At 42.1% G+C, this 18,762-nt stretch overlaps 1 protein-coding gene across 2 annotated transcripts in view; it reads right to left on the bottom strand.

The window, feature by feature from the left end:
* The window catches only part of kcnip4a (potassium voltage-gated channel interacting protein 4a), a 75,431-nt gene that overhangs the window by 46,756 nt on the left and 9,913 nt on the right, over positions 1 to 18,762 (bottom strand). The window contains exon 1 of one of the 2 annotated variants that reach the window (XM_057854129.1): positions 157 to 1,276. The exons of the other annotated variant lie outside the window; for it this stretch is intronic. Coding sequence (XP_057710112.1) covers positions 157 to 454 — 298 coding nt within the window. The 5' untranslated portion in view covers positions 455 to 1,276. Of the gene's footprint in view, positions 1 to 156; positions 1,277 to 18,762 lie in introns of those variants that run through there. 2 annotated transcript variants of the gene reach the window in all.

Genomic DNA, 18,762 nt, shown 5'->3' with positions numbered 1-18,762 from the left:
CCTCAGCACCACTTAGAAACAAACAAAAAAGGACAATTTCATGATCTGCTGGTCTGGCAAGGAAATGGATTTGGGAAGTTTCCGCATGCCCGCGTCCAAATTTGCACTGAGTAACAGCTGAAGGAGACAAAAGACAAGGAATTGCCCCGGTCCTACCTGTGGGCTTGCGTCTTTGCTTAGGTTGAAGCGAGAAGATGACCATTAACGCTCCCATGACTAGACTCCCTCGTCGCCAGTGATGTGAAAGTCCTGCTCGGATTCCACGCGCGCTCACACTTTTTGCCTCCCACGCTTCAGAGTGATGCCTCACGTCGGAGTGAGTGAGTGAGCGAGAGAAACTTACTCGCTGCACAGCCAGCCAGCGTTTGGGAGTTTGGAGTTTTGACGCAACAGTCACCCCGCCTCTTTTCTCCGAGCGCATTCTGCTTTGGAAAACAAGCAGAATATAGGGCATAAAAGATACACGACGCTTTCTTATCACGGAAGCGCAACGTGTGCGTCATGAGCAAGATTGACGCACCAACTCTCGCAATCAGTTCTCCCGGACAGTCCAGAACAAATGGCGGAATGCTCTGTCCCAAAACAAGGAGCACCGGAGAATGCCCGATATATATGACCGTCTCCTAGATGTTGTTAACCCTTCATAAATCCTTTTTAGTAGCGTTTTAAACTAATTTTCAACAAATAACCAAGTTTAATCGCAATATTATTTGCTTCTCTATATTATTTGTATTATTATTATTATTATTAGGACCCGTTGTGCTTATAGACGCGCGTAGGACCCGTTGTCCTGCTCCGATTTACAGACACCTGCCTGACTTGATAGGGACTAGTATTCTCAAGATTTTACCATGATAGACACGGAAAGTGCACCCAGAAAAGATGTAAGATATCGTCTCACCTCCTTTTTAAATGCGTCTATTTTACCACAATAGACACGGAACGTGCATTCAAAAAAGACGCAAATGAAACATTTAACCTTCAAACTATGGTACTATGCGTTCGCAGTATATCACGACCGCGCGATACGAGCCTCTTTCCTGCCACACAAGAGCCTCAAGTACTGTATTTAGCTCCAAAGTTTAATTTCTAAATCTAATTACTTCCTTCCTAGGTGCGTCTATCAAAATAGACACGGAACGTGCACCCAGAAAAGACGCGAAATATCGTATCGTTCCCTTTCTAGGTGCGTCTATTTTTATTACGGAGTTTACGTACGTACAGGACACCGTCGCCCTTAAAATTTAATCAGCCGCACAAATTGTTTCACTCATACAATTTGGGTGATCCTACCGTGAGTTGTCTTCAGTCCTTTTGGTTTTGCTTCAACCCTTTGCCTCCAGAAGCGGAGGTGAGGCCAGTCCCCTCGAAAACCCAGGGACGTGCTCGCTTTGAACGGAGATCCCCTCTGCTCCAGGAAACACCAGGTATGTCGCAATCCGGCTCGAAGGACCAAATAAATGTCAAGTTCAAAAATAGACCCTTAGGTAGACATATGTAAAATTACCCAAAAATAAGGAGAGAAGACACTCAGTTTTCTTGGCCAAGGAGAGCAAGAAGAGGGACTAGCCAGAGAAATGCTAGATTACGCTGTATAGTCCCCAAAATTGATCTAAAGAAAAACCCTCCTTGCTATGTTTATTTAGGGGTTTGTCCTAACACAGAAAAGGGTGCCGCCCTGAGGGAGGGGAGAGCAAGCTGGAGACACCCATGTGATTTTGGTTGGCTATGTGTGAGCATGTGGGTGGAACTAACTAAATACACGTATGTAAGCAAAGGCACATGTAAACAACGGTCAAAATGACCCAGACACTTCAGTTATGCAACGCTGCGGCCATGGAAGATGTCCTCGATTGGAAAATTGTCCTCGAAGGTCTAGATGAAAGTCCAGACACCAGGTGCTGAAGATGTCTCGGAAGGTCTAGTTACGCAATGATGCGGCCATGAAGCAAGGCAGTTGTCATCCCGACCCTCTTTACTCTTTGTAACACTTAAGCATTATACTACAACCTAGTATAGCAAGCAATAATCATTTACTGGTTATATCAATAAGCGAAAAATATGGCAATATGTATTATTTATGGTATATATGAGCACAAGCAAATATTCAATCAATCAAGCAAATAATTAATCAATCAACCCTCGATAATTACCTTAACACAACTGATAACACGACTGGCAAGACTCCAAGAGCCCCTTTGACGCTGAGGTGGCATAATCCACAACCTTCGTTGCCCGGACAACAGTAACTCCCGAATCCTCCTGTCCAATCCACAAACAGACATTAATCCCAAACACACCCTTTTTCCTGCCCATGGCCCGCCCCGCGAGAACCTTCAGAAGACTGAATGTTTAACTAAGCATTGTCATTTTTTCTCGGGAACCTTTTGCTGACTTCTGATATGGTGACCTAGAGACGAGTTTGCCTCCTCGCCCGTGTTTGTGCCTGTTTCGCCTTGCCGTTTTGATCGCTATCGACCTGAATAAATTGTCAACTTGTTTTCGGTGAGCCTTCTTTAAACCTTTCAAAATGGAGTCAGTACAAAGGGTTAAGACTTAGGTGAACGTGCAGAGTTTGCCATTCTGGCCAGATTGCTAGGTCCCGCCGGCCTGTGTTGTTTGAGGTGTGCCAGCGCGGCGGGACCCCGGCAATTAGAACTGCAAAATAAAAAAATAGAAAATGCAATTTTGGGTGAAATTGCTGTGATGGTTGGGTTATCGGGTCATTTCCTGTTGATCCTGAGGCATCTCAGACTTTCTGTAAATATCGGGTCACTTCCCGTTTATTTTGAGGCATTTCTGGGTCAGTATCGACTGATTTTGAGGAATTTTCAGGTCACTTCCTGTTCATATTGGGTCACTTCCGATTGATATGGAGGTATTTCATGTTCACTTTCTGTTGATATCGGGTCACTTGGGTTGGAAATCAATAGGAGTGAATGGAAGTTTTTGTGCTATTGGAAATGAATGGAATTTTTTTCCCATTAGAAATGAATAGGTTTGTTTTTGGCAATTTAAATTTAGTTTTTCATAAAAATTGGATAGAATTTTTGTGCCCCTTAGTGTCCTGATTTTTTATTTTTATTTTTTATTTTTTTGGATATACAGTTCCTGTTGATATCGGGTCACTTCATGTTGATTTGGGGCATTTAGGGATGACTTCCTGTTGACGTTAGGTCACTTGGGTTGGAAATCAATAGGAGTTAATGGAGGTTTTTGTGCCATTGAAATGAATGGCGATGGGGGCCATTGGAAATCAATGGGAAAATTTGGCCATTTGAAATGAATAGGTATGTATTCGGCAATTTTGTTATGTGATATTTCTCGCAAGATGTGGCCCATATATGCACAGAAAATCAAGAGGTGACTGAAAATCAACAGGAAGTGACCAAAAATCAAAAAGAAGTGAGCCGTAAATGCCCCAAAATTAACAGGAAGTGATCGAAAATCAACAGGAAATGACGTCAAATGCCCAGGAACCCAAAATCAACAGGAAGTGACCTGTAAATGCCCCAAAATCATCAGGAAGTGACCCGTAAATGCCCTCAAAATCAACAGGCCGTGACAAAAAACTCAACAAGAAGTGACTTGTAAATGGCCCAAATTTAACAGGAAGAGACCGAAAATCAAAAGGAAGTGACCGAAAAGCAACAGGAAATGACTTCAAATGCCCCAGTATCCCAAAATCAACAGGAAGTGACCCGTAAATGGCCCAAAAGGAAAAGGGAGTGACCTAAAATCAACAGGAAGAGACCGAAAATCACCAGGAAATAACGTCAAATGCCCCAGTAACCCAAAACAACAGGAAGTGACCCGTAAATGGCTCAAAAGGGAAATGTCCTGGTCATATAGGGTCATTTAGGGATATTCGGGGGACATGTCCTGACATATCAGGTCATTTTGGGGACATGTCCTGGTCATATCAGGTCATTTGGGGATATTTGGGGAACATGTGATGACCATATCAGGTTATTTGGGGACATGTTCTGGTCATATCAAGTCATTTGAGGACATCTGTGGGACATGTCCTGGTCATATCAGGTCATTTGGGGATATATGGGGGACATGTGATGATCATATCAGGTTATTTGGGGACATGTCCTGGTTATATCAAGTCATTTGGGGACATATTGGGGACACGTCCTGGTCATATCAGGTCTTTTGGGGACATGTCCTGGTCATATCAGGTCATTTGGGAATATTTGGGGGGATATGTGATGATCATATAAGGTCATTTGGGGACATGTCCTGGTCATATCAAGTCATTTGAGGACATTTGTGGGACACGTCCCGGTCATATCAGGTCATCTGGGGACATATGGGGGACATGTCCTGGTCATATCAGGTCATTTGGGGACATTTGGGGGACATGTGATGATCATCTAAAGTCATTTGGGGACATGTCCTGGTCATATCAAGTCATTTGAGGACATTTGTGAGACATGTCCTGGTCATATCAGGCCATTTGGGGATATATGGGGGACATGTGCTGATCATATCAGGTAATTTGGGGACATATTGGGGACACGTCCTGGTCATATCAGGTCATTTGTGGACATTTGGGGGACATGTCCTGTCATATCAGGTCATTTGGGGATATTTGGGGGATATGTGATGATCATATAAGGTCATTTGGGGACATGTCTTGGTCATATCAAGTCATTTGAGGACATTTGTGGGACATTTCCTGGTCATATCAGGTCATTTGGGGATATATGGGAGACATGTGCTGGTCATATCAGGTAATTTGGGGACATATTGGGGACACGTCCCGGTCATATCAGGTCATCTGGGGACATATGGGGGACATGTCCTGGTCATATCAGGTCATTTGGGGATATTTGGGGGATATGTGATGATCATATCAGGTCATTTGTGGACATGTCTTGGTCATATCAAGTCATTTGAGGACATTTGTGGGACATTTCCTGGTCATATCAGGTCATTTGTGGGTATATGGGGGACATGTGCTGGTCATATCAGGTAATTTGGGGACATATCGGGGACACGTCCCGGTCATATCAGGTCATCTGGGGACATATGGGGGACATGTCCTGGTCATATCAGGTCATTTGGGGATATTTGGGGGATATGTGATGATCATTTCAGGTCATTTGTGGACATGTCCTGGTCATATTGAGTAATTTGAGGACATTTGTGGGACATGTGATGATCATATAAGGTCATTTGGGAACATGTCCTGGTCATATCAAGTCATTTGAGGACATTTGTGGGACATTTCCTGGTCATATCAGGTCATTTGGGGATATATGGAGGACATGTGCTGGTCATATCAGGTAATTTGGGGACATATTGGGGACACGTCCTGGTCATATCAGGTCGTTTGGGAACATTTGGGGGATATCTCCTGGTCATATCAGGTCATTTTGGAACATTTGGGGGACATGTGCTGGACATATCATGTCATTGGGGGACATTTGGGGGACATGTGGTGATCATATCAGGTCATTTGTGGACATGTCCTGGTCATATCGAGTCATTTGAGGACATTTGTGGGACATTTCCTAGTCATATCAGGTCATTTGGGGATATTTGGGGGACATGTGATGATCATATAAGGTCGTTTGGGAACATGTCCTGGTCATATCAAGTCATTTGAGGACATTTGTGGGACATTTCCTGGTCATATCAGGTCATTTGGGGATATATGGAGGACATGTGCTGGTCATATCAGGTAATTTGGGGACATATTGGGGACACGTCCTGGTCATATCAGGTCGTTTGGGAACATTTGGGGGATATCTCCTGGTCATATCAGGTCATTTTGGAACATTTGGGGGACATGTGCTGGACATATCATGTCATTGGGGGACATTTGGGGGACATGTCCTGGTCATTAAAAAAAAATGTGTGCTATGGTGTAAGTCTTTATAATGGCCACTAGATGGCCTCAAAGCATAGATGTAACTAACCTCTCTACATTTGGCAAGTACTGTATTAAGCATTTAGGCTTTTTGAAGAAACACAGAATGCAAAGCTGACTGTTGGTGTATAGACACTAGAGGTCGCAGTTGCCTTATTTTGAGTATGCTCACTAACCTCACTCAGAGCAAGCACTTCTGATAGAGCCTTCCCTCTCTGGAAGAGGAGCCTGATAAAGCTGAGACGTACAATAAAAATGGCCCAGTGGAGGCCTACTGTAAATAAAAGAGAGCAGAGTGCTGTCTTTTTGCTTTCCATGACGTCATACACTTCCAGCCATGTCTCAGCGTTTTATCACGAGTAGAAGTCCCAGGGTGGCAGCGTTCATTGGCTGCCACCCTCCCACTTCAAACGGATGGGACGTCCGTCGTTGTCAACGGCAGGTAACGGATAAACATAAATCCTTATGATGCGAGCAGCTAATCCGGCGTGATCCAAATCAAGACGCGGCGACTAGTATTTTTAGCATCTCATTTACAAGCTGAAGCGCAGCCAAGCGCTTACGGTCATTAATCCCAGAAGATTGGGCGGCAATGCGCGTTTCATTTTGCTGACAAAATGCAAAAACAAACCAACAAAGCGGAGCCGCTTGTTATTCAGGGGCCAAAGGCCACAGTCGTATACAGAGACGCTCGTAAAAATGCGATCAATTGAGTACATTGGGCGGCGCGCCGACGTCGGAGTACGCGGTGTGAATTAATCGGAGACATCGATCATGCCGCCTGTGGTGATCAAAATGTAAATCTATACGTAAAGGGGATTAAAACATAATTAACAGAAGGCGTTATCGGTAAAACGGAATTAACGTGCTAAGCTAGCGTTGCACGAAAACAAACTCTCCAAGCAATTCTACCCCTACTCGCATGGAGAATTCAATTTTGTTTCAGTCTTGAATAGAGGTGTGAAAATATATCGTAAAGGTGATATATTCAAGATGTGGCCCATATATGCACAGAAAATCAACAAGAGGTGACTGAAAATCAACAGGAAGTGACCCGTAAATGCCCCAAAATCAACAGGAAATGACATCCAGTAACCCAAAATCAACAGGAAGTGACCCGTAAATGCCCCAAAATTAACAGGAAGTGATCGAAAATCAACAGGAAATGACGTCAAATGCCCAGTAACCCAAAATCAACAGGAAGTGACCTGTAAATGCCCCAAAATCAACAGGAAGTGACCGAAAATCAACAGGAAGTGACCTGTAAATGCCCCAAAATCAACAGGAAGTGACCCGTAAATGCCCCCAAAATCAACAGGAAGTGATCGAAAATCAACAGGAAATGACGTCAAATGCCCAGTAACCCAAAATCAACAGGAAGTGACCTGTAAATGCCCCAAAATCAACAGGAAGTGACCCGTAAATGCCCCAAAATCAACAGGAAGTGACCCGTAAATGCCCCAAAATTAACAGGAAGTGACCCGTAAATGCCCCAAAATTAACAGGAAGTGATCGAAAATCAACAGGAAATGACGTCAAATGCCCAGTAACCCAAAATCAACAGGAAGTGACCTGTAAATGCCCCAAAATCAACAGGAAGTGACTGAAAATCAACAGGAAGTTACCTGTAAATGCCCCCAAAATCAACAGGAAGTGACCCGTAAATGCCCCCAAAATCAACAGGCAGTGATAAAAAACATCAAGAAGTGACTTGTAAATGCCCCAAAATTAACAGGAAGTGACCAAAAATCAACAGGAAAAGCCGTCAAATGCTCCTGTAACCCAAAACCAATAGGAAGTGACCCGTAAATGGCCCAAATTTAACAGGAAGTGACCGAAAATCAAAAGGAAGTGACCTAAAAACAACAGGAAATGACGTCAAATGCCCTAGTAACCCAAAATCAACAGGAAATGACCTGTGAATGGCCCATAAGGAAAAGGGAGCAACCTAAAATCAACAGGAAGTGACCCGTAAATGCCTCAAAATCAACAGGAAGTGACCGAAAAACAACAGGAAATGACATCAAATGCCCCAGTAACCCAAATCAACAGGAAGTGACCCGTAAATGCCCCAAAATCAACTGGAAGTGACCCGTAAATGCCCCAAAATTAACAGGAAGTGATCGAAAATCAACAGGAAATGACGTCAAATGCCCCAGTAACCCAAAATCAAAAGGAAGTGACCCGTAAATGCCCCAAAATTAACAGGAAGTGATCGAAAATCAACAGGAAATGACGTCAAATGCCACAGTAACCCAAAATCAACAGGAAATGACCCGTAAATGGCCCATAAGGAAAAGGGAGCGACCTAAAATCAACAGGAAGTGACCTGTAAATGCCCCAGTAACCCAAAATCGACAGGAAGTGACCTGTAAATGCCCCGAAATTAACAGGAAGTGACCGAAAATCAAAAGGAAATGACGTGAAATGCCCCAGTAACCCAAAATCAATAGGAAGTGACCCGTAAATGGCGCAAATTGAAAAGGGAGCGACAGGAAATTATGTGAAATGCTGCAGTAACCCAAAATCAATAGAAAGTGACCAAAAATCAACAGGAAATGACGTGAAATGCCGCAGTAACCCCAAATCAACAGGAAGTGACTTGTAAAATGCCACAAAATTAACAGGAAGTGACCGAAAATCAACAGGAAATGACGTCAAATGCCCCAGTAACCCAAAACCAACAGGAAGTGACCTGCAAATGGCCCAAAAGGAAAAGGGAGCGACCGAAAATCAAGAGGAAGTAACCAAAAATCAACAGGAAGTGACCCGTAAATAAACCAAAATCAACAGGAAATGACTAAATCAACAGGAAATGGCTTGAAATTTCTCAGTAAACCCAGATCAACAGGAAGTGACCTGTAAATGCCCCAAAATCAACAGAAAGTGACTCGTAAATGCTCCAAAATTAGCTAGTTTTTCTGTTTATTAGTTGTATTGCCCTTAATTTTGAATGCTTTGTTAGCACTACATTCCTCAATCAACTACAGATAACAGGTAGATTTCTCATTTATCTGTCAACATTTCAATCCTGACTTTGTACAGTCCCCTTCAAAAGCTTGGTTTGGTTTTTTCTTAAGCCTTTCAATCCTGCGACAAGATGGTCCAAAGCCATTTCACGGTCAAACTGCGGCTTGGTGAAGCGAAATCAATGCATTTCATTTTAGCCCCGCGACAGAAATGGGCCAAATTTGCCAGCCTGACAGGTTATTGCTCACATCAGAATTCTCTTGAGTGGTCACCACTATTCCACAACAAGACTCTTGCGTGATTAAGACTCCCAAAGACTGGCCGCCGTTGACGGCGACAGACGTCCAATCCGTTTATACTGGGACAGGCTCGTTCGCTCCCAGATTGGTTGTCAACGGGATTGAAATATGATTGATTTTAGCCTTTTTTTTGTTTTACATGCCCATTCATTTCTAATGGGCAAAATTTCCCATTTATTTCCAATGGCCAAATTTGCCATTCATTTCAACTGCACAAAAACTTCCATTCACTTCTATTGATTTCCAACCCAAGTGACCCAACATTATTAGGAAGTTACCTCAAATGCCCCAAAATCAAGAGGAAGTGACCTGATATCAACAGGAAGTGATCTGATAAACAGGAAGTCGCCCCCAAATGCCCCCAAATCAATAGGAAGTGACCTGATATCAGTAGGAAGTGACCCCCAGATGGCTCCAAATCAAGAATAAGTGAAATAAGAAGCAGGAAGTGACCCCCAAATAAAATGGAAGTGACCTAATCTCAATAGGAAGTTATGTGATATCAACAGGAAGTGACCCGATCTCAATAAGTAAAATATGTATCAACAGCAAGTGACCTGATATGAATAGCAAGTTACCCCAAAAATGCACAAAAATCAACAGGAAGTGCTCCAATATCAACAGGAAGTGACCACCAAATAAACAGGAAGTGACTTGATCCAAACTGAAAGTGATCTGATGTCAACAGGAAGTGACACCCAAAAGCCCCCAAATCAACAGGAAGTGACCTTATATGAATGGGTTATGACCCCAAAACGCCGCCAAACCAACAGGAAGTGACCTGATATCAACAGGAAGTGACCTCATATCAATATGTGATCCTAAAATGCCCCAAAATCAACAGGAAGTGCACCAATATTAACAGGAAGTGATGTCCAAATGTCTCCAAATCAACCGGAAGTGAAATGACAAACAGGAAGTGACCTGATATCAACAGGACGTGTCCCCCAAACTTCCCCGCTTCCACTGACGCATATAGAGGGTGCTGCCATTGACGGCCATGGAAGTCTAAATTTCCCATTCATTTCTCCTGGCATTTACTTTGTTTAACGCCATTGACGGGCATGTTTCTCCATTGTATTGATGCCAATGTAGTTGCTTTCCATTGACGCCTATGTAAGTCGATGACAATGACAGCCATGGACGTCCAAAATTTTTCCCATTCATTTTCAATGGGGAAAAACAAAATTTCCCCAAATCAACAGAAATTGACCAGATATCAATAGGACACGCCCCCTAAATGACCGGATATGATCAGGCCACGCCCCCTAAATGTTCCCAAATCACCTGATATGACTAGCCCACGCCCCCAAATGCTCCCAAATTACCTGATATGAATAGGCCACGCCCCCTAAATGTTCCCAAACAACCTGATATGACTAGGCCACGCCCCCAAATGCTCCCAAATTACCTGATATGAATAGGCCACGCCTCCCAAATGTTCCCAAATGACCTGATATCATTATCCAAGGCCCCATAAATGTCTCCAAATAGACAGGAAGTGACCTGATATTGTCCCCGAATTGTCCCCAAACCAACCTAGGCTGGGGCTAAGATCTGTATCGCCACATGGCAAAGACCAGAAGTAATTTCTCCCGAAATTGCAGTTTCTAGTTACTTACACAATGCTCATGGGTGCTGAAGCCTATAAAATCAGTCGCACCCAAGTGCCAGCAGAGGGCGGAAAAACTCCATAAAACACAATTAACAAGTGGGCATTTCACTGTACTGTCATTTAAATCTGTCTGAGCGGGGTATGTGCGTTAATTGCGTCAAATATTTTAACATGATTTTAAAAAATTAATTACCGCCCGTTAACACGATAATTTTGACAGCCCTAATTAAAACGTTTTTTTTTTTTATGTAATGTAATAGCCCCGAATGGGGGGAAAGAAGGAGAGCAATCTTTGATGGCTTTCTCCACTTTATTGTGGCAACAATAAGAAAACAACAACCAAAATAACAGCAGACTCCCGCCAAATTTGACCACTAACTTTTTAAATCTTTAAATAATTGTGAATTCTTGTCATAATACTTATAACATGAATTATCTGAAATGGAGGCTTGTAACTCCCACAGCATGGCAAGTGGGCATTAACGTGTTGTTTACAGCACCATTTTCTGCGTATGTTCCGGGACCTGTGCCCGTCTCATTATCCCTGTGCTGTCATATGAATTTTGCATTCCAGCAGCTTATGATTTACAAATTAAGCACTGCTGACACGTAAGGGTCATCTGAAAGTCAACTTAAAGCAGTCCAGCTTCAGCCATTTTACAGTTCCAGAAGCCTCCATACACAGTAAAAAGAGCGTTATTATTGTAGCATCATTTACATGAAGAATGATCAGCCATGAGTGCGAGCGCGGCCGCCTGCTCGGCTCCAGGCTGCGACATTACAGGGTCGCCCATTAAAAAAGGGCGGAAAAAAGCTTCGGAGCATCTCGTCGCTTCGCACCCGCCGTCACGTGACGCTAATTTACAGCACGTTCATGCTCCAACAGTTGCCTGCTGTAAGCGAGCCGCGTTTCGCAACGCATTAATCCTCCGCGGGAAAAAAAAATTGCTTTGCGGAAAGTTAATTAACGGCTTCAATAAAGGGAAAAAAAATAATTCGATGTTGCTGCGGGAAGCAGCTTTCCGGATGTAGTTTTAAATTATTTTCAGAGCTTTTATTTTTTTCTTTTTGGGACGTGGACCAATCGTTGGCTTGTCCAGCATATGGACCACCTCCGGGACTAGTTTTTTCCCCCCCTCAAACGTACCCCACAGAGGAGCATAATGTGCAAAACAAACATTGTTTTGAATGCGTCTCTATTTACTGCCGCGGCTCGTCGGCCCGCTCTGCTCTATTTACTCCGGCAAATCTCCAATTATAGTTCTTTGCTTTCTTTTTGCGTTTTAGGCCATATGAAATTGCATTAGGCGGCTGTGGGAGACGCCGACAAACCGCGACGTGAAAACATCTTTCCCCAGGCAAAGCGTCCCTAGCGGCCAGTTTTTCTTTGCTAACTACAACGCACACTCTGATCAGTCTATACTTTCACGTGATTGCAACCACCGCCATCAGATGCAAATTTAGATATCAATAGTTTGTGCTAGGTTTGTGCTGTAAAAGTTTTCGTTTGCGCTGCTATCATTTTATATAGTAGGGCTGTCAAAATTATCGCGTTAACGGGCGGTAATTAATTTTTTAAATTAATCACGTTAAAATATTTGACGCAATTAACGCACATGCCCCGCTCAAACAGATTAAAATGACAGCAAAGTGCAATGTTCACTTGTTACTTGTGTTATATGGAGTTTTGTCGCCCTCTGCTGGCGCTTGGGTGCGACTGATTTTATGGGCTTAAGCACCCATGAGCATTGTGTAATTATTGACATCAACAATAGCGGGCTACTAGTTTATTTTTTTCATTGAAAATTATACAAATTTTATGAAAACGAAAACATTAAGAGGGGTTTTAATATAAAATTTCTATAACTTGTACTAACATTTATCTTTTAAGAACTACAAGTCTTTCTATCCATGGATCGCTTTAACAGTTGGTAATGTTAATAACATCTTGTTGATTTATTCTTATAATAAATACAGTACTTATGTACTGTATGTTGAATTTATATATCCATCTTGTGTCTTATCTTTCCATTTCAACAATAATTTACAGAAAAATGTCATATTTTATAGATGGTTTGAATTGCGATTAATCAATTTTGAAGCTGTAATTAACTCGATTAAAAATTTTAATCGTTTGACAGCCCTAATTTATAGATATTGAGATACTAATGTCGAGTGATTACATCACTTGCGGTCTTTCCGTAACTTCACTACAGCAGCTGACGGAGTGTACCAACTCTCTCAATAACAGAGGGGTGTCCCAACAACTAGCGCAAACGTAGCACAAACAAATGGCACACCTTCGGGTCCATTTTGCAGTAAATACGGGGCTTGAGAATTTAATTTCGACGAGTGACGTCACTCGCAGCCTTTCCGTAGCCTTACTCCCGCAGCTGACGGAGCGTACCAACTCTCTCAATAACAGAGGGGTGTCCTTACAACTAGCGCAAATGTAGCACAAACAAATGGCATCCCTTCAGGTCCATTTTGCAGTACATAGGAGGCTTGAGATACTAATTTTGAGTGGTGACATCACTCGCAGCTAGGGTTGTTCCGATCATGTTTTTTTTCCGATCCCGATCGTTTTAGTTTGAGTATCTGCCGATCCCGATATTTCCCGATCCGATTGCTTTTTTTTTTGCTCCCGATTCAATTCCAATCATTCCGGATAATTTTTCCCGATCATATACATTTTGGCAATGCATTAAGAAAAAAATGAATAAAACTCGGACGAATATATACATTTAACATACAGTACATAAGTACTGTATTTGTTTATTATGACAATAAATCCTCAAGATGGCATTTACATTGTTAACATTCTTTTTGTGAGAGGGATCCACGGATAGAAAGACTTGTAATTCTGAAAGGATAAATGTGACCTTGTATATTGTGACTAAATATTGCCATCTAGTGTATTTGTTGAGCTGTCAGTAAATGATACTGTAGCCATTTAACTTCTGCCCAAATGCATGATGGGAAGTGCAACCATGACTGTGCGTAGCGGTACCAATTGATATATCTTCTCTGTTAAGAAAAAGATCAACTACTACCTTACTTCCCCACATGACTTCCCACGATATTACTAATTGTTGAGAGAGGGATTGTAAGGTTTTAGCCAATTAAAAAAAAGCTTCAAAGGCTGCCAAAATTCTCTCTACTCATTTAACGTTGCCTTTTATGTAAAACGGTGCCATTATAGACTGAACGCGACATGTTAGCCTTAGTTCAAGCCAAAACTAAAGACTCTGGATGAGTGTAACACATTTTGTCTGTAACATATACAATTAGAAAACGATTTAATTAAAAAAAAAATATATATATATATATATATATTAAATAAAGGCATGTCCGATATTTTTTTGCCGATTCCGATACTTTGAAATGACGTGATCGGACCCGATCGATCGGATATCTCTACTCGCAGCCTTTCTGTAACCTCACTCCCGCGGCTGATAGAGCGTACCAACTCTCTCATTAAAAGAGGGGTTTCTCAACAACGAGCGCAAATGTAGCCCAAACAAAATGGCACCCTTGGGGATCCATTTTGCAGTAAATAGGGGGCTTGAGATATTAATTTCGAGTGGTGACGTCACTCGCAGCCTTTCCGTATCCTCACTCCCGTGGCTGACGGAGCATACCAACTCTGTCTAACAGAGGGGTTTCCCAACAACTAGCACAAACGTAGCACAAATGTCACCGCCGGGCGATACTGCTAGTACAGGAATAAATGTCTTTACAGCTGCCTACCACTTCAAAAGGATTTGGACGTCTTATAATGATAAATACATTGGTGGGCCAGAGGAAGAACATTCCGGCTTGACTATTGAGTACATAATGTTTACGATCTACAACAATATACTTCACAAGCACTACTAACTGCCAATTTCCTAGCTAAAACTGTGATTTAACAGCCATTTGCAGACTCGCAAAGGCACCTCGGTGTGGCCTTTACAAAGTTATAGCATCCTCCAGAGGTCAGGTGTGAAAAAAATAGACTCCCTCCGGTTTGTTGCGCGATAACCGCTAGCCAAGGACACCGCGCCCCCTTGGATAGATACTGTACATCCCACCCTCCTCTTCTGGTCCAACGTGAACTGCAGCTCCGTCGTCAACGGACGCAATCGCTTACTCTCCCTCATTCTGTCACGGCGCACCATGCGGAAAATTACTCGGGTCACGTTACATATTGGTGAAATGTGTGCGGCAGAAGTAACCAGAAACGGATGAGATGACCAATTCCCGTTTGAAAGCGATTAAAGCTTTTGTTCAGTTGAAAATAACCCAATCTGATTTCACGTTCCCATTAAGTGAGGTGAGGAGTGGATGTATGTATCATTTGAAATCTTTCCCTCTGTTTCCTAGCATCGTCTGCGCGCCGCAGAGCGCGCCGAGAATTCAATTTAAATGCAAAGCAACATGGCAAGTGCTGTTATTTTTTTTTTTCCTGACTCGCCTGCGGCTGCGCTCGAACCCTGACTTGTTCACCGAGGTTGGTTGCGATTTAATGGGGTTGAATTGCCATTATTCAGAATATATTATGATATTTTGCCTTTTTTTCAGTATCGTAAAGTCCTGATCTCCTGCAGTTGGATTGAACGACATTTCTGTTTCCAGCGGTTGTGTGAAGGATGAATAGTGATGAGGTAATGAATCCAGTTGTGACTAGACAATATCATGTGACGATGCTGAAAATAAGACGGGCCAAAAAAGGAAAGGTCAAAGATCAGCATGGTGGCACAATGTCACTTACAGCTACAAATCAAGTCAGAGATCTTGGCGTAATTATTGACTCAGACCTAAAAATTTGACAGCCATCTACAGTTCGTCACTAAATCTGCTTATTTCCACCTAAAAAATAACAATTAGGGGCCTTTGTCTCAACAAGACATGGAAAAACTTATCCATGCATTCATTTATAGTAGATTGGACCAGTGCAATGGTATATTTACAGGCCTTAATAAAAAAATCAGTCAGGAAGCCGCAGCTAGTACATTATGCTGCTGTCAGAGTCCTTACCAATACTAGAAACTGCAATTTCTGTAGAAATTACTCTGGGTCTTTTCTGTGTGGCCATACAGATCTTAGCCCTGCCCAGGGCTATCAAAAGAATGGACAAACATGCCCATCAATGGCATTAAACAAATTAAATGCCATTAAAAATGAATGGGAAATTTGGACGTCCATGGCCGTCAATGGCAGCACCCTTCATAAGCCTCAGTGGTATCGGGGAAGTTTGGGGGACACTTCCTATTGATATCTGGTCATTTCCTGTTGATTTGGGGACATTGTTTTTTTTCCCATTGAAAATGGGAAAAAATTTGGACGTCCATGGCCGTCAATGGCATCGACTTACATAGGCGTCAATGGAATCCAAGTCTATCGGCATCAATAGAATGGACAAACAAACCCGTCAATGGTATTAAACAAAGTAAATGCCATTTGAAATGAATGGAAAATTTGGACGTCCATGGCCGTCAATGGCAGCACCCTCCATAAGCGTCAATGGAATCGGGGAAGTTTGGGGGACACGTTCTATTGATAGCTGGTCTTTTCCTGTTGATTTGGGGACATTTTTTATTTTGCCATTGAAAATGAATGGGAAAAATTTGGGATGTCCATGGCCGTCAATGGCATCGATTCACATATGCGTCAATGAAATCCAAGCCCATTAGCAACAATAGATTCGACATGCATGGCTGTCAATGGCAACAATGCAATGTAAATTCCATTGGAAATCCCATTCTAAGTGAATGGGAAATTTTCCCATTAGAAATGAATGTGAAAGTTTTGGGCAAATTTCTGGGGAACGGTAAATTTTTCCCAAATTCTGTATACAACTTTTATGCCCCTCACCGTCCCGATTCCGGTCGTGCCGATACTTGAGCGGTGCCGATCGGTGCAACGGTCCAGGCTGCGCAGAGCACCAAAAAAAAAACAAAACACGGAGAATAAGATTAATAAAGAAAGAAATAATAAGTAGGCTAAAGTTGCAGAACAACATTATCTGGCCTTTCTCATTGGGAAAGACCCAGATAACAAGGAAAATGGACCATACTACACTGGTTCTGAAATCATTACACCGGCTTTGAGTGAGTCAAAGGATAGACTATAAAATACCACTGCTTGTCTACAAAACACGTAACCGCCTTAGACCAAAATACATGCTTGATTTTAAAAGAGATAGTACCTTTTCTTGTCGACACCATCTGTTTGCATTATTCTAACACACTTAATATAATCAATCAGGGAATAGTATCGTTTCTCGTATTTAATGTTTGACTGTTTGTATTACTCTAAAACACCCAATATAAAATAAACAGCACTTATACCATAGTTTAAGGAAAACAAGCAGAATATACGCCGACCCGCGTATATGCACATCCACACCCCTTTCCCGATTGACAGTGGATTTTCACGTAATATAAAGCACTTTGAATTGCCTTGTGTTGAATTGTGCTGCACGAATTAGAGCAGGGTGGTAAACCGAAAATTTACCGTTACCGAAATTCTTCATGATGACCGACGTAATTTTGACCAAGTTGGTAAATTCGGTAATTCAATCAAACAAGAAAATATAGTCTTTTCATCCCACTTTGACTCTGTGTTGTTCGGCTATGTTCATTTCCCTTTAAGAAAGCAGACAGTGTGCTTACGCTAACGCTACAAGTAAATGGGATGGCGTCGGGCTTAATTTAGCTTCGCCAAACTTTCACCCCACATTAAGTAAACTCTTGGCGGGTTCCAGACGGGCTTTCACCCGCTGTCCTCCCTGATTCTCACGATTTCAGGAGAGGATGCTTTCAATGCTTTCTTCTGGTCGCCAAGCCACAGGCTAACGCTAGCGGCTAAGGGTACAAATGAACGTGTTGGAGTCGGATAGCGGCTCTAACCTTGTCGAAACGGCTGAAATTAATGAGTGGACAGGGCACGGACTTCATGTAGCAATCATTATGTCGCGTTATTTGGTATCTCTGTGTGATTTCTCTGAAAGCTTTCATGATGGTAAAGCACTCAGCATAAAGTATAATCCAACAGTGAAGCCTATATATAATATGACAGTTTAATGGCTACAGCTATTTTTCTGTATGTGTTTGCTTTATTCTGCCATCATAACATCTTAAATTTTTCATTGGCATCAGAGCAATACAGCTTTAATCTGGTTGTGTCTGTGTGGGGGGTGCATGTATTAAAAAATGTTCTGGAAAAAAAAAAAAAAAAACCTTGACGTAAACATTTGTGTTGAATAATTATGTCACAGCAGCCATAACCAATAAGTTGTCTGAAGTGTACTGTTAAAGCTGCAAGTCATTTGTGTTAGAATGACATGTTTGCACAGTCGTCATATTGATTTTTGTAATGTTGTACATTTTTTTTGTTATAAATGTTCACACTAGAATTCTTTTTGTTTACAAGATTTTTTTAATACTTAATGTTTAGACTGCATTTGCAGTTGTTAAATTGAAAGCTGGTAAATAAATTTAATGAGAAACGGTTAATTTTTATTCCATGCATTGATTCAAATTTTCAAATTATATAACAGTCCGCTTGGGCAAATTTATCGTCATTTATCGTTATTGAGGTAAATCTGCTCAATTTATCGTGATACGTACTTAAGGCCATATCGCCCAGCCCTAATACAAATACATTTGCCTTGCCTAAATAAATCTAATGGAGGGAGGCCCAATTAGGGGGTTCTGAAACCAAGACCTTTTGAGAGTCGAGACCAAGATAGTCGTGTCCAAGACAAGAACACGAGATTGGAATCAAGACCACTCTTTAGTAAGTACCTGACACTATCATACCAAAAAGACTATTCGTATTCCAACGTTTAGTGTTTTAATCACCTCAACTGCGAGGGTGGCATCTCTTTGACAAGCTCATCATTCCCTAATTATTCATCTGACACGTGATGATTAATGAAACTGGAACTCTCTCGCTACCTTCTTCGTCCTTCGAGTGACACCGAGCGAGTTCCGAGAGACATCTTCGCT

This window comes from Corythoichthys intestinalis, chromosome 13 (assembly GCF_030265065.1).
Source record: "Corythoichthys intestinalis isolate RoL2023-P3 chromosome 13, ASM3026506v1, whole genome shotgun sequence".
In the NCBI taxonomy this organism is placed as follows: Eukaryota; Metazoa; Chordata; class Actinopteri; order Syngnathiformes; family Syngnathidae; genus Corythoichthys; species Corythoichthys intestinalis.
Note: the sequence above shows the minus strand (reverse complement) of the source record. Positions and strands in the feature narration are given on the sequence as shown.